The following is a 15459-nucleotide window of genomic DNA, read 5'->3' on the forward strand; positions in this document are numbered from 1 at the left end:
TTATTGTCAGTTTATTGCCTCAATACTGTAATATGCCATAACCATTTAATGTAAAAGTGTTTGTGCTAATACATATTATCTATGTTGAGCACTTGTCATTTGGAAAAAAATAAAATCATAGAAACAAGTAGATAAATGAAAGATATCATGGTTCGTTAGTAAGGTTGTGGTTTCTTATTTAACTTCAATCACTTTGGGAAGAAACTCAAAAACAGCAATTTGATTTTGATGTATAGTTTACTGATAGAACAAAGCGACATATGCTTCATTCATATCAAAATATTGTTTTTTTTTTTTACTGTAAACTATTATTGATGGGAAGGTTATGCTTGGAAGTGTCTAGTTACGTCATGAGATGTATGTGAGAAATATTTTCATACAACAGTCCTTCAACAGAAATGTGTGTAAAAGGTTTTCTCCCCCATAAAGCGTGGTCTACTATTGAATTTGATTCTGTATGGAGAATATGTCTTTTGTATAAATTAGTGAAAACAGTTTTTCAATGTTATAAAAGAGCAATATAATATTAAAAAAAACCAGAATCTTAAATTAAATATAAAAGTCATTTTTTCTAAATATTTTAACATTTCAAGAGGGTTAAAACAAGGGGATTCATTGAGTCCACATTATTTAACCCTTTTATTTATGATGTAATCAAAAAGTTAGATAAAAGACATTCAGATCCAGTTTCATTAGTTTCTTCAAATATTAACTCTCTTCTATTTTCAGATGATCTTCTTTTAATATCTAAAACTAAAGAGGGATTACAAAATAGTTTAAACAATTTAAGTGCTTTTTGTGATAATTGGCAATTAAATGTAAGTGTAAATAAAACTAAAACTATGATTTTAAAGCAAAACTGTTGCAAAACCGCTAACTCATTGGCAAAATACAAAGATATTCCAATATCAGACACAAATGAGTATACATTTTTAGGAATGTTGATTAAAAATAATGGAAATCTTTTGCACAGTACTATTGATCTAGTAACATAAAAAGCTAAAAAAATGTTCTCTTTGCGATGAAGTCATATACTAGTCCATTGAATAATATACCAGTTAAAGTTGCAAATAATCTCTTTGATTCATTAGTTAAACCTATAGCTTTATATAATTCAGAAGTTACATTTTTAGACTCCTATATAACATATGTTAGGGCAAAAAATGTGCAAATAACTCTGGAAAACAATTGGATCCCTTTTATTTCATTGATAAAACACCTATAGAAAAGTTACACCTACAGTTTTGTAAATATACACTTGGTATAGGGAAAACTTCATCAAATTTAGGTGCAAGAGCTGGTCTGGGGAGACTTCCTCTGGAACTTAATTTTTAATTTCAATCTATATTGAATATTATTAGATTATATTCTGGTGAAATTAATCCTCTCTTTAAAGAATCCTTTATTTTGTCTCAAAACTAAGACTCGGCAGGAATTTATTCTTGGTTCTCATATGTAAAACATATAGTAGAAGAAACTGGTATGGATTTGGACACTTGGAAAACATATTCCTCACAAAAGATAACTAAAAATATAAGAGAACAAATAAAGTTAGAATTGAAGCATTTTTATGAAAAACTAGTAAATGATAAACTATCAGATATAAAGGATAACAGCAAACTCACTATTTATAAACATGTAAAAATAAATAATACAGAAGAAAAGTATTTAACTTGCTCAAAACTTGAATTCAGAAAACTGATAACAAAATTTAGATTAAGTGACCATAATTTATTAATAGAAAAGGGAAGATACCTTAAAATACCAAGAGAAGAAAGATTATGCAAAAACTGTAAACAAATTGAAGATGAAATTCATTTCTTTTTATATTGTAATAGAAACCATAATAATAGAAAAGTTTATTTTGAATTTTTGATAAAGGAAAATATCCACTTAATAAATTTAAAGGACATAGATAAAATAACATATATACTCAACCCAATTCCTTTTTAAAGCAGTCTATTGAACTAAGGACATGGGACTCTTAAAATATTTACTTTTATTGTCTTGTTGTTATTTTTTATTTTCATTTTGTTATGTTGTGTGACATACTATATATATGTAGTTTTATGACAATAAAGATTTGAATTTGAATTTGTGAAAAAAATTAAAGGTAAAATTCAAATAATTCCGGCGTTTTACGTTTCCGCAAATTGGCCAAACTCCCCGGCAGTTCCAGTTCCGATCCGCATACGGGCCCGAATACTACTCTACACTGATGGAGTAAGGGAAAAAAAGTTCCGGAACGGAAACGATCACTGTCCGGAGTTTGCAAATTGGCATGACTTTTCCGAAAAAAAAAGATGACGTTTACGGAAAAAAAAGTTTACGTTTCCGCAAATAAATATCTTACTTTTCCGGGAAAAAAATAACTATTCCGCAAAAATATAATTATTACTTTTCCGCAAATAATTCAGGAATAACTGTTGATCGGAGGCAAAGCCATAATAACAAAAAAACAATAATTATTAAGTTAAAGGTCATCAAAACATGCAAGTAAAAGTCATCATTAAAATGGATAAAAGCGTCGTACAAAGTCCACAGTAGTACATTCACCGTTTACAAGTTTTTTATTTTGTTCAAGAAGTTAGTCCATCTTCTCCTTTTCATATTTCCGAACGGGTGCTTTTTCAGTTAGAATTCTCATCTTTATGTAATGATGTTGTTTGCAGTTTCAATAACACATCGACACAGACAAACATATAGTAGGATGGCTAGCGTCACTCTGCTCGTTCAGGTTGGCATGAAAAAACTCGGCACCATTCGTTGTTCTCTTTTGGTCGTTGTCAGGATGTGATGCCCAAATGGTTGGTGGAAATATCGAATTACTATCTACTAGTATATAAAATTCCAACATATAATGGCAAACTTAATCCATTTCTGGTCAGATGAAGAATCGGCTATCAATTCAACAAATCATGCTTTAATCATGTCAGTTGGCAAGCAAGCCATACCAAAGAAATGTGTAAGCTATTTACCAAAATCCAGAGTCAACTATATATCTAATATATTGAAGATATAAGATCAGAACCTTTTCTTTATTAAAAAAAAAGAAATATTTATATTTAAATATTATATATAATTTACCAGGTAAATTTCCGGAAAAGTACTAAATGCAAATTGCGGAAACGTATACTTAAAATTTGCGGAAACGTAGTATTGAGAATTTGAAAAATTAGCGGAAATGCAATACGTCCAATAATTCGTGTGTACAACATTTAAAAGTTATAAGACCTAATATCAAAAATGAGATGAAAAATATTACAAATTAAAGTTTTTTTCCCCCTGTAAATATGCGTTTCAGACGTCCATAATTTATACTGACTTAGGTGGTTTTTTTTGGGTTTTTTTTTTATGGTCACCCATATTTCTGAAAGTCTGTGCTGGTTAGAACTTCGATTGATAAAGAACTGTGATTAACAATAGCATCATTAATTGGTGAAACAAAGGGATGGTGTCAAGCTTATATATTGTGTCGTCCAATATCCAAATCCAATTCATTTGTTGAGACAAGTAATTCTCCTGAGACATGTATATCCTTTAGAAATAGTCCTTATGTGTCCTAATATTTTTTTTAATTACACTCACACAAGAAAGTTTAATACTATGTATAAAATAACATTAAAAATGCCTTGACACGTTTCTTTTACGCCAAAACAATTCAAAAGTATGCCATATCCGATATTAACTGAATTCTAGTAATAAACCGAACAAATAAAGACAGACAAATTGAATTATTCCAGACACTACATGTGTATTACTCTCTATGCATATGTAACAATAACACATGTCTTCCTTATACTCCCCTGTAACGTTGTTCAATTTGACAGCTATAAATACTACAGGTTTAACGTGTATTCAATCATTACACATTCTGTTCCAGTAATCGTAAGTTAAAAAAAAAAGTTCGATATTGGTGTCCCCTAAAAAATTATATTTATCATAAAGTTTTATATATCCTCTAATACATTATCAATTATTTATTTTATTCAAAATATTTTCCTGCGATCTAATATTTCAAAGTAAAATAGTTCTGTTAATATAAATTAACCACCATAAAGGTGTTTGTCTAGTAGGTCTAGTATGTTTTTTTTATTTTCTATACTTGTATATATGTCATATGTTCACATTTTTTTTGTAAATGTAAGCCGCAATCATTACAATTCGTTCTTTCTTTTTAAATCATTTTTGTTCTGTGAACAAACGTACTCATGGGTTTTAGATGACTTTTAATGCATTTGTCTATTCATATGATTATTTGAAAAATACAACATTTCGTGGAATACCTTTGATAAAACGAAATGAAAGATCAACAAAACCGAGAGAATTAAAACATTTTGTTATAGCTGAAAAACGACATACCACACTGCAGATCTTACAACATAACTGTTAAACAACTAAGACTGTACGGTGCCCTCTAGATACCTTCTTTGGTACTGTGCGTAGGGTTATAATATAATAGTTATAACCGTTTTCTCGCAGACGTCTTTAGAGTTTGAATGATGCACAATCTTTGGATTAAATGCTTTCCTGCACCTGATCGAAAAATATACCTGACTGTATATTCATGCTTTTTATTTTGTAACACCTTTCAGTCAGTATAACCATGAACACCAAACTAGTTATTCTCGCCCTCGCCACTGTTGCCATGGTGTCAGCTGGCGGTTATGGACAACACAAAGGATCTGGTATAGGAGGATACGGAGGGGGATATGGTCATGGAGGATACGGAGAAGATTATGGTATGGATCATAACACTTTTGTAGAGATAATTTTCAAATAATCATGAAGGAATCAAACATTAAAATAATATGATTGCCCGGTCGACAATAAGACTTGTTTAATTATCTTTAAATTAAAGTCATTGAATCTCCAAAACCGAGTAATGGGCAAGATAACGTCTATATTGCAGCTCCTGTAAAATCATTGCAACAATTCAAACAATAATTGCATTCTGATTAAACCATCGTGGATTGCATACCATAAATAAATCTTTGCAAAGTGCTGAGTCTGGACTAATAATTATCTGGATTATTTCCACTTGCCTCTATTTAATCACTACTAGTATACTAAAAGATGTTCACCAAATTATGAGTTTAAATCTATCATTTGTATTTCAGGTTATGAGGTAAAAGGTATTTCAGATGATGGGTATGGTGATTATGGTTATAACGAATGGGGTATGGGAGGAAATGGTGGAATTAAAGAAAGCTATGGTGGATTCCAGGGAGGATTTGGCGGACATCAAGGTGGATTCCAATCAGGTATTGGAGGATATCAAGGTGGATATCAATCAGGTATGGGAGGAGGAGAGTATAGCCAGAACATTGGATCATACGAAGGTGAATACAGTGGTATGCAAAATTCTTATCAAGGTCAAGGACAATACGGACAAGGTATTGGAGGTGGTTCCTCTTACCTCGGCCAGTCAGCTGGCGGTATTGGAGGGGGTAGTTCTTACTATGCTGGACAGTCATCACTCGGAGGAGTAGGTGGTGGCAGTTATTTCGCTGGGCAGTCATCACTCGGAGGAGTAGGTGGTGGCAGTTATTTCGCTGGACAGTCATCACTTGGAGGAGCAGGTGGTGGCAGTTATTATCAAGGTTCATCAGGAGGTTCTTTACCAATCTACTAAATTAGACTTAAAAAAATCTACTGCTTGGAGTATCAATTGTGATATATGTGTATATGAACTTTTTGTGAGTTATAAAAAAAGATCCAAATAATTTAATGTATTCCAATAGAAATGTGTGGTATCTGCACGTATTCGATTACATTAATTTGTTCGACATCTGTACAATTCAAATATTCATTTGAAATTTAAAAAAAATAATAATTTAAGAAAAAAACTTTTTTCTAGGAATGAATAACAAATTTAACGAATTCTTAGAAATAAGTTGCATAATTTCTTTATTTCTTGTTACCATTGTTATTTGTTAACTTCGGCATGTAGTATGTGTAATTCACAAAAGTACCAAATAAAAACATCGAGTCGAAAATGTCTTTGAAAATCTAAAATAAAACGCATTATTTTGCTAGCTTTAAAAAAAATATCGACTAATTCGGATTTTGTTCCATATTGCCTCCTTTCAATCAAATTTAACATAGGGGAAAAAAACAGAAAAAGAACTATTTTTCCGTAATTTACGCTGACCTGATGATATAAGTTACAGTGTGCAATTGTGCAACACGAGAATTTATCGGGTCAATAAAACTCATAGCAGGTGTGAGGCGATTAGGTCAATGGTATAGGGGAGATAATTCCAATTGACGTAATAAAAAAATGTACTGAAATTTATTAGGACAATAATATCAGCTAATGAAATTGCAAAAAATTATCAATATCAGGATAATTGTTTTTAGTATCGTAAGTTTGTCGCGATATAGCCTTTTTGCGCTCATGCGGAGTATAGCAAACCCAATCAATATTATCGTCAGATTATTTATATTCCACAGGCCTGTGGAAGTCCGCGTATATTTGTTTTAGTTAATTCTTCCTTTTAGTGTGATGCTTTAAACTAGTGTTCAATGTTTTTAAAGTATTCTTTTAAATGTACTACTATTTACAATAAATGTATTTAAACTGTGTATAGTTTTTCTTTTATATGTCATTAGATCATTAGGATGACTGTAACTGAGGCTTCAGTAATAGAGAAGCAAAGACATTCATGTTTAAAGCAATCACCATCTAGTACAACATAAGATACATAAAAGATGGGAAGCCAAATAAATAATAACTGATGCTTTCTTCTGTCTCCTTGGTGAATAAATTAACTACATTTACATCAGCAGGTTATTGCAAGAAGGAACATTTAAATATTCATAAGATTGTTTTCTAATATCAGCTTCAGTTTATCAAATATTTTGCTTCGTAACGATGTCAAAATCAGGATAAATGAATGAATAACAGGAAATGTTGGATATGCGTCAATAAGACAGCAACTTAACGATACAAATAACCAAAATGCCATCTGTAATCAGTTATTGTACTGCATTGAAACAAAAATTGGAGCACATACATCTCACCTAGTGACAATATCAGCTAAAAAGCCAGAAAAAATAAATATCGACAAAGACTCTTAGTTTTTGGGTTCTTGAGTTATTATTTGGTTATCAAATATTATTCATTGCTCTATATTTCTTGTCGTAATGTTATATGATTACAGCTTTTAAACAATTATGATTTAATTGGTTGACAAATAAAAACTGGTGGATTTTGTGATGACTAATAGTCTAGGAACTATAGTTTATCATTATCGCTATTATAGCAATCATTTCTTTTTTTTTTATAGTCTACTACTTTTGAATTAATATGATAGGAAATAATGCCATAACCGGAGGAGTTATATCTTTATTCTTGCTATAATTGTTCTTCGTACAAACAGTTATTGGCATTAGAATGGCTGTAATTGTTCTATAATTACCTTTAAAGACCAAAGTTAATTTTGATCATTCTGGATACTGACCTCGATTAAATTTCTTTTAAGCGTTTCTTCCTATATTTTCTTATCCCAATGACTTGAAATATAAAAGTTGTTCATAAAGATTTCCGCAAATTATGTTTGAATAGAAATACAATTTCAGCAGTTATCAGAAGGGATAACGTTTTAAACTTCGTTATAACACGTTAACATACTTTTTCTTCATGGTGGGAATTTTATTTATTAAAATATCATGAAATGCTACATGCTTGTATAAAATTACTTTTATTTCTATTTGATTAAACTTTTTATTATATACTTAAACACATTATGTTACAGAAGAATTATGTTTTTCGAAACCGTTTGGTAAAGGAATATATCTCCTTGAAGTGAATACAACGCTCTGATTTCGTGCCCGACTTTGACTATACCTTTTGTCTTTCTTTGTTTTATAAGATGATCATGATTATTTGATAAGATTTGGATTTTAGACTTAGGCATCTTTGATCAAATACTAATTGCCAAAATGCGAATCTGGGGCATTTTCCACGCAAGTACATACACCTTACATAAAAAAAATAATTCATTATCCAGTGCCATGAAAATAGAGATGGGAACTCTTTGTACAATGCATTATCATCATGACGATCCTTGTATGTAATCATCTATTCAGACAATTTCTATATTTTGAAAGCAGTATAGTTTTCCATATACATGTATAGCATTGGACAGATCAAAGTAGTGACTACAGTGACACGAATAGAAGGATATCGCTCAGGGTAAAATAATGGCATAAAGGCCCAACTCGCAAAAGAGGTATTGGCGCAGTTAAGTTGTGGCGCAAATGAGTTAATTTTTGGCGCAAAAAGATATCGCCCGTAAAATCACGATATATTCAAGCCCCCAATCATTCTAATAGGACAAATACGGTAATTCTTTTGAATCGAAGCGCTGTAGGTGGAGGCAAATACATGCCGTTCCCATAAATAAACGCAGTATTAAATTGGCGAAAAGAATCGTTCTATGACGTCGGAAGCGTAAAAAAAAACATATGTGGGAGTACGATCAGAAAAGACAGAGCAATATATTCATATTGTATCACGGATGTGTACTCAAAGCGTTTGAAGAACGTCATGTTAGAATTAAGAAATTATTATTTGGGGCTTAAATAAATCGTGATTCTACAACAGGTTGGCCCTTTCTGCAAAATATTTTACCCTGAGCGATAGCTAGGGGTAAAATATCGGAATAAAGGGACAATCCGTGGTAAAATCACGATATCTTCAAGCCCCATGAATTATTTCGATTCTAATAGGACAAATACGGCAATTCTTTTGGACCGAAGCGCCGCCTATGTGGAGGCAAATATTTGCCGTTCTTATTAATAAACGCACTATTAAATTGCCTTAAAATAACGGAGCAAACTGAGTTAGTGACATACTTTATCTATTTGCTATTTAGATAGTTTTGGATGAATTTAAATGATAATTTACTTATATGTATTAAATGTTATAAAATATGGCTTACAACACATTTTAGCATCGTTTGTTTACGATTCCTTGTTGTGATGATTTTTGGTTTCAGTGGACAACCGCGTAGTGACAAGCGCTTAATCACGTAAAACCAGTTTGCGGTAACTTGGTTCTTAAATGTGTAAATGTGTAGACCGATTGTAAGGAAAATTGAATTTACGCCCCCAAACAGACTGCAACAATGGACAATGATGTTAATACATTTGTGCTTACTATGAACATGATGTTAAACAAATTTATCAAGATGTGATATTTGGTTGTCTGCCAGTAAGTCCTTCGAGAATTTATTTCAACACAGCTGATTACTTTTAAGAAAGTAGAATATTAGTTTTTAAATTGCAGACAAATTAATTGGTATTTATATTAACTTTTGATGAGATTTGGTCCCAGATATACATTAACTTTGAGAGTCGTGGGTTAAGTCATTAGTTATTAGATATTGGTAAAATGTTTAAACCATGCTAGGATTTGAAAAATATTAAAAAGTGAAGTTGGTGTAATTTAAGATACATCGCGACCGACAAAGTAAAAGGACTTGAATTTATGTTTCAACATCTATCTTCCTGCCTCAACTAAGATCGTTTTGTAGTGTTGTATATATCCTTCGTTGGATTAAGTAGCGCATATTAATCTAATGCATGACAAATTTTCTTCTTTTTTCAACCAAAAAAATGACACATCCGGTCAATAAATGCACCTATCAACCAGTATTAGATATAACATGTTGCAGTGTTTAACTTAATTGCAAACTTCGTAGTTTTCTAGTAACCTCTAGAGTTTATAAATGGTAACTTTAATAAAATCGGACAAAACCTTTTATTTGTACTCTAATCAAATATTCTTTTGAGTGTGCACTTACATGTTTATCATATTTAGATTGTCAATCTTTAACCAGTTCAATGAAATTATTGGAGAAATGATTTTATCCTTTGGAAAACATATATTTGGCATATGTTGTTGTAAAATGAGCAGCAACTACAAACCCAAAGCCTTCGATTTTACAGTTTCTGTGCAATATTCACGGGTATATGTATAAAGTTCCGAAATCGAGATAAGAACGATATCACTAATGTCATGTAAGTTATTGAACATCACATTAACATGTTTTTTTTTGGATTTTGTAAACACTAAAATAGTATGAACATAGTCTACTCAATTGAAGTATTGCGTTTTTGATCCATCTTCCGTATAATGGACATGTCCAACTTGACCTTGACAGAGTTTTGTATTGTATTGCTTTCCGCAAATGAAGCATCATAAAGCGAAAACATCAGACACGAACTTTAAATGTTTTATTGGCACCAAGGTTAAATATCTACATTATTTTTTGGGATAATAATGTTAATCCAGGACAATTGTCCCTATTGATTCATGTTTTCTTGCTGACTTCCCTTTAACTTTTTCATCTATCATATAAGCTATTAATATGACTGTTTTATGAATATGCTTGCTCTCTTATTAACCGGGTCGCTGAATCAATCGTTTCATATACTCGCTCCGATTTAACATTGCTTGATACTGCATACACAGAAATGATAGTACGAAATGATATAAATAATGCATTAAACAAATTCATCTTGTAATAAATCAAGTATGAAATATAGAATTAATGGCTGAATGCGCTATATATACTTCAACATCAACCAATTTGTTGCCAAATGTTATCGTAGAAATGTTGTTCTGATATTCTTGTCATTTGTTCCTGCGAATTAAGGTGTCGACCATACGAGATTCTTTTCGGCATTTCCGTCATCAAGTGATTTTATTATGATTTTAATATTAATACGCGGGCCTCAAAGGATTTTAATCGAAAATATATGCATTAGATGTGAGTTTTTTTGTCTTTCAAAACAAGAACAATTAAAAATTAATTGGAAGATAAAGATACTACTAGTAACTGTTTATTGTCTTTGAATATCAGCTGTATTTGTAATCGGCTTGAACCAGGGGTAACGACTCGCTGAAGCTCGCATTACATTTGTTTATAAGACTCGAACAGCTGATATTTGAAGACACTAAACAGTTATCGACTGCACTAGCATGCCCTTAAAAATTAGTGCAAAACCTACCCAAGCTTATTCTGAAACAATGAAGAATTGTATTATTGACTGTCTCGCTAATAACCATAACAGATTGATGTTCCTTGGTACTTGATCATATTTAATTTGACTTCTATACAATTACAACTCGAAGACAAATGTGGTACCTCAGATATACAGAGAAACAAAGTTAATGTAACAAAAACGATATGGTGCTTTTAAAACGCCAATCCAACGTGACGTTGATTGAATAAGTTCACGCGCGTTATCAGTGGTGTCGTTTGAGTTTGATCATGCTATCATAAGATGGTTTATTGTAATCATTTAAAACAATTCATTATAACAAACAAGTAAATTACCTTTGGACAGCAAGCAAACACATGATTTTTTTTTATATATTTGGCGTGTTCAAGCCTTTTCTTTAAAAGATGCATCTCTGCAGTCGATCCCGACATTCTTTTATCAGATTACAATTATTTAATATAAATTTTCATAATATGGAAATACATAAAAAATGACTGTCCTCTTTGAAGACTTTGTTTTTTTTATGATTACTTCTGTATGTTCACCATACACTATAATTCAATTTTATATTTCATTTTGCAATCAGTGTTAAGTAAATAAAACATCCACTTGAATAATGTCTTGTCGTATAAACATTATAGAGATTTGGAATTAGTAATTACAAAGACAAAATCAATATTCCACAATAACGAACCATTGAAATGTGCGACAAAAGCTTCCGTCTCGTCTGCAGAAAACAGTTCTATTGTATGTTCTCAACTAAGGATGATTTGACTTTAATTAGTTTAATAGGCCAATAGTAAATAGTAATTTTTTCCGGAGAGGTAACAGACAACAGTATCATTATTTAATTGACTTTTCTTGTAAAACGAATTCCGACATCAGGGAGAAAACCTCATTAATGCTTCTCTTGTATTCACAATCATTCGCATATTGCTTGCCGTAAAATATAACAATTTGTCATCCAAAGATAATTTCAAGGCATTTTCAATGATTGATTGCATTGTGAAGTAATTTTCGAGCGATAAAGATTTTTTTCGTCAGTCGAGGACACAGTGTAAGCAAGATAAATCTACTTTAATGTTGAATACGTTAATTATCGTTCTACTGTTGACCTATATTAAATTTGATGATCTATTTGCTTATATACTCGCACGTATCAAAATAAAAATTCATGCTAACATTGTCACGTATAAAAAAGATTTTTGGCTCAATACGGCAATATTTTGCATACAGAGAACAATAACCAGTTTAAACCTCGTCAAAGGAACGATAGTCAAACGTGTCAGAAATCACTTTATTACTGCGCATGCAGTATGCAAGATACATGTACTCGTACTACTAATATTTCATTTTGACGTGTTTTTTTTTAATATTTCATGGTATACATTCTATTTGAAAAACTGAAATCTGAATAAATAAAATAATAGGTATTGCTTTAAGTAACTCGAACATTCTTTCAAATTGTTACGGAATTATTATTTTTTGCTTTGGTAAATACTTGTCTTTTTGTTATTTATTCAACCGTTTTCGTTAAGGTGACTGCTGTAGTTTGTTCAATTATGTACCTGTTAATAAGAGGAGGGACATATATATAAAATCCATGCTCTAGTTAAACCCCAATAAATATTAGTATACCGACATGGCATAAACCAAAAAGTGTTCATATTCATTTATCAATACATATTTTTAAAATTATATTATAATTCAACGAAAACTAATTATGATAATAATTACTAAAATAAAATTATGTTAGTGAGTTTATGATCACTGCATCTTTTATCTGAACCCACCAAATATTTCATTTTATTAAAAAATAAATTACTTTACAATATAATGTAGCATAATATACTTTTTCTTACATCCTTTTAATACAACTTGATCATTCTTTAACTTTGTCCGAATGTACTTGTTTTGTCATATTCGGTAACTGTCTCATTGACGCAGACAGATATAAGCTGCCACACTTTCAATGGGAAGGACTTTACACACGCGATATCCTTATACAATTAAATGTCAGAATACATCTGAATACAACAGACTGTGTTAATTAACCCAGTTGTACGAAAGGACAAAGTTACATTGAGTGGCAGGGACATATGTCTTTCCGCGGGGTTCTGCCAGTTAATCTATGCCTTTAGTGAAAATTACATTATGAACACTTTCTGCTTTCCTTGGTTTAATTTCAACCCGCATAAGAATTCAATCCATCACAACAAATGACCATTGGCCTTTCTGTCCGTACAAACTGACCATCGCATTGTTCATTAGAGAAAGGAAAGTCAGCTTCAGCGACACTATACAACAATTAATCACTGAACCAGAATTTGAGATAACAATTTCGTTCTACTCTCTCTGATAGCAGCGATGTTGAATGACGATTAATTCTTCAGTATGTCTGTGTCTAAGATGAATAGAATACTAAGTTAAATAATGTTGCTATTACAAACATATTGCGTAATAGAAAGAGAAAAATCAAAGGTGAGCATTATTCAAAGTGACAAATATATAGCTAGGAAATGGGAATTGAAATGAAAGAAAATGTTTACATTGATGATTATGACCACATTTGGGCTATAAATAAAACAGCAATTTAATTTCCAACAATGAATTTAACACGATCTTCCTACAATTGATACTAAAGTACAGAATATTAATGTTCACCAAACAACCCAATAGTGAAAAATGCGACCTATATGTTTTTTAAACAGTGATCCAACTGAGAAGAATTTTGTATTAACCACTTGAAATATAAGTGCAGAATTGTATATATAACTACCATGTTCTTCCCCCATGCATCTTCCGGCCTTCTATCAATTGATACATAATTGTTTTTATGTCATATATATGCATATTGAATACCAGAAGCAGTTAAAGTATGCCAACGGGAAACAGAAAACGGAAATTCGACAATCATATTCTAATTTGGAATTGATAAACTTTTTTATTCTTAGTAATCTAAAAAAGGCAAACAAATATTGTGCACTTGTTGGCATTAATTTGATACAAAGGAAACATTGATCTAATAGTATCGCTATACTGTAATTAAAACAACCTATTCAATGTCATGCGAAGGCATATTGTCTAACTTTCAATTCAACAAATTTTAATTTTCAGCATGATACTACATTTCAACTTATTTCTCTCTTCATAGACTAAGATTAATATAATTTGTACATTTCAACCTGCATGTCAAAACCAATTGAACTGTACATTTATTTGACATGAGAAGGCTGTTAAGGCTTTATACGCTTTATCAAAATAAAAAGTAAATTATTGGAAATGTCGGAAAACTAGCTGATTCTGAATTAGAAAATGGTTCGCTTAGCTGCAATGTTAATCAAAGAAACACTATAGCAAACCTCTCGACAAATAGGAAATTGATAAAGTAAAAAAAGCAATGGTTCCTAGTGTATGAAGTTTTAAAGACGTCGCATAAATAAAGTTATACTGTATCCATGATTTTTAGTTATACTCGGTATATTTGTGCACTAGGCAAATCCACCTTTCCTTTTTTTTATGTGCATCGCCTTCTGGTTAAAAATAAAATTCGCTAATTATTCTAAGAGAATTGTAATGAACTTCAATCATTGAAACTTTTCTATAATTCACAAATTCAAAATTGTCTGATAATTGTCATTCTGCATTTTAGTATTGCGGAAGTTAAAACAAACTTGTCAGAATATAAATGTTACGTACATTTTATAAACCCTTGAGCAACAGTACAAATGACATAGAACCAAAATTGAGTGATATTATAATTTGTTACGTCTGTAGGCCCAATTCAAAATATATGCTTCAACTATCATTTATGTTTATTTATTAGATTAACACTTGCAGGTTTATTGTAAAAAAAATCTTCTCTGCAGTTTTCCAATTATTTATCTGTGTGTGTTACATCAAAAAGTAAGAAGATGTGGTATCATTGCCAATGAGACAACTATCCATATACAGAACAAGAGCCAAATATATTAGGTCACCATCAGGTTTTCAACAAAGAGCAAAACTGATTAGGTATAGTAAGCTTGACAAAATGTGAAAGAGAAAACCAACAATTTGATTTAAATATACTACAACAAAGATAAAAAAAAAATCGAAACAATTATGACAGACAGCAAGCAACGAAAACCCCTGCATAGATTACAGCTTCTTGTGTTAGGATAGGGACATACATAATGTGGCGTGGATTAACAAAAAAGTCATGTTAATTGGTGCCCTTTCCCTTTACCTGTAACGATGTTCATATTAAAAACAAACTATAAAAAAATCAATTCTAGTTCATATCTTTAAAATAAATAGGGAGAATTCGATAACTCAAGACTATCAAAAACCTGTGAAGTCCTTTTTTTCATCTAGGAAACCGGAATCAACTGAGAAATGTTTGACATATATCATTTTCGCCAAACTCAACTGGAATTGCGAGATTAGTTATTTAATAGACGA

General features: G+C 31.1%; 1 protein-coding gene across 2 annotated transcripts; it reads left to right on the forward strand.

The window, feature by feature from the left end:
* Positions 1-3812: 3812 nt before the first annotated feature.
* LOC134710367 (uncharacterized) lies at positions 3813-6588 on the forward strand. 2 transcript variants are annotated; one of them, XM_063570722.1, is made up of 4 exons: positions 3813-3888; positions 4596-4742; positions 5121-5492; positions 5538-6588. In XM_063570722.1, exons 2-4 carry the CDS (start codon positions 4607-4609, stop codon positions 5633-5635), a joined length of 606 nt encoding a protein of 201 aa, XP_063426792.1. In that variant the 5' UTR covers positions 3813-3888; positions 4596-4606; the 3' UTR covers positions 5636-6588. The 2 variants fall into 2 exon arrangements, with proteins under 2 accessions (XP_063426792.1, XP_063426791.1); XM_063570721.1 differs by having other exon boundaries at positions 5121-6588.
* The last annotated feature ends 8871 nt before the right edge of the window (positions 6589-15459 follow it).

Source organism: Mytilus trossulus, chromosome 3 (assembly GCF_036588685.1).
Source record: "Mytilus trossulus isolate FHL-02 chromosome 3, PNRI_Mtr1.1.1.hap1, whole genome shotgun sequence".
NCBI lineage: Eukaryota > Metazoa > Mollusca > Bivalvia > Mytilida > Mytilidae > Mytilus > Mytilus trossulus.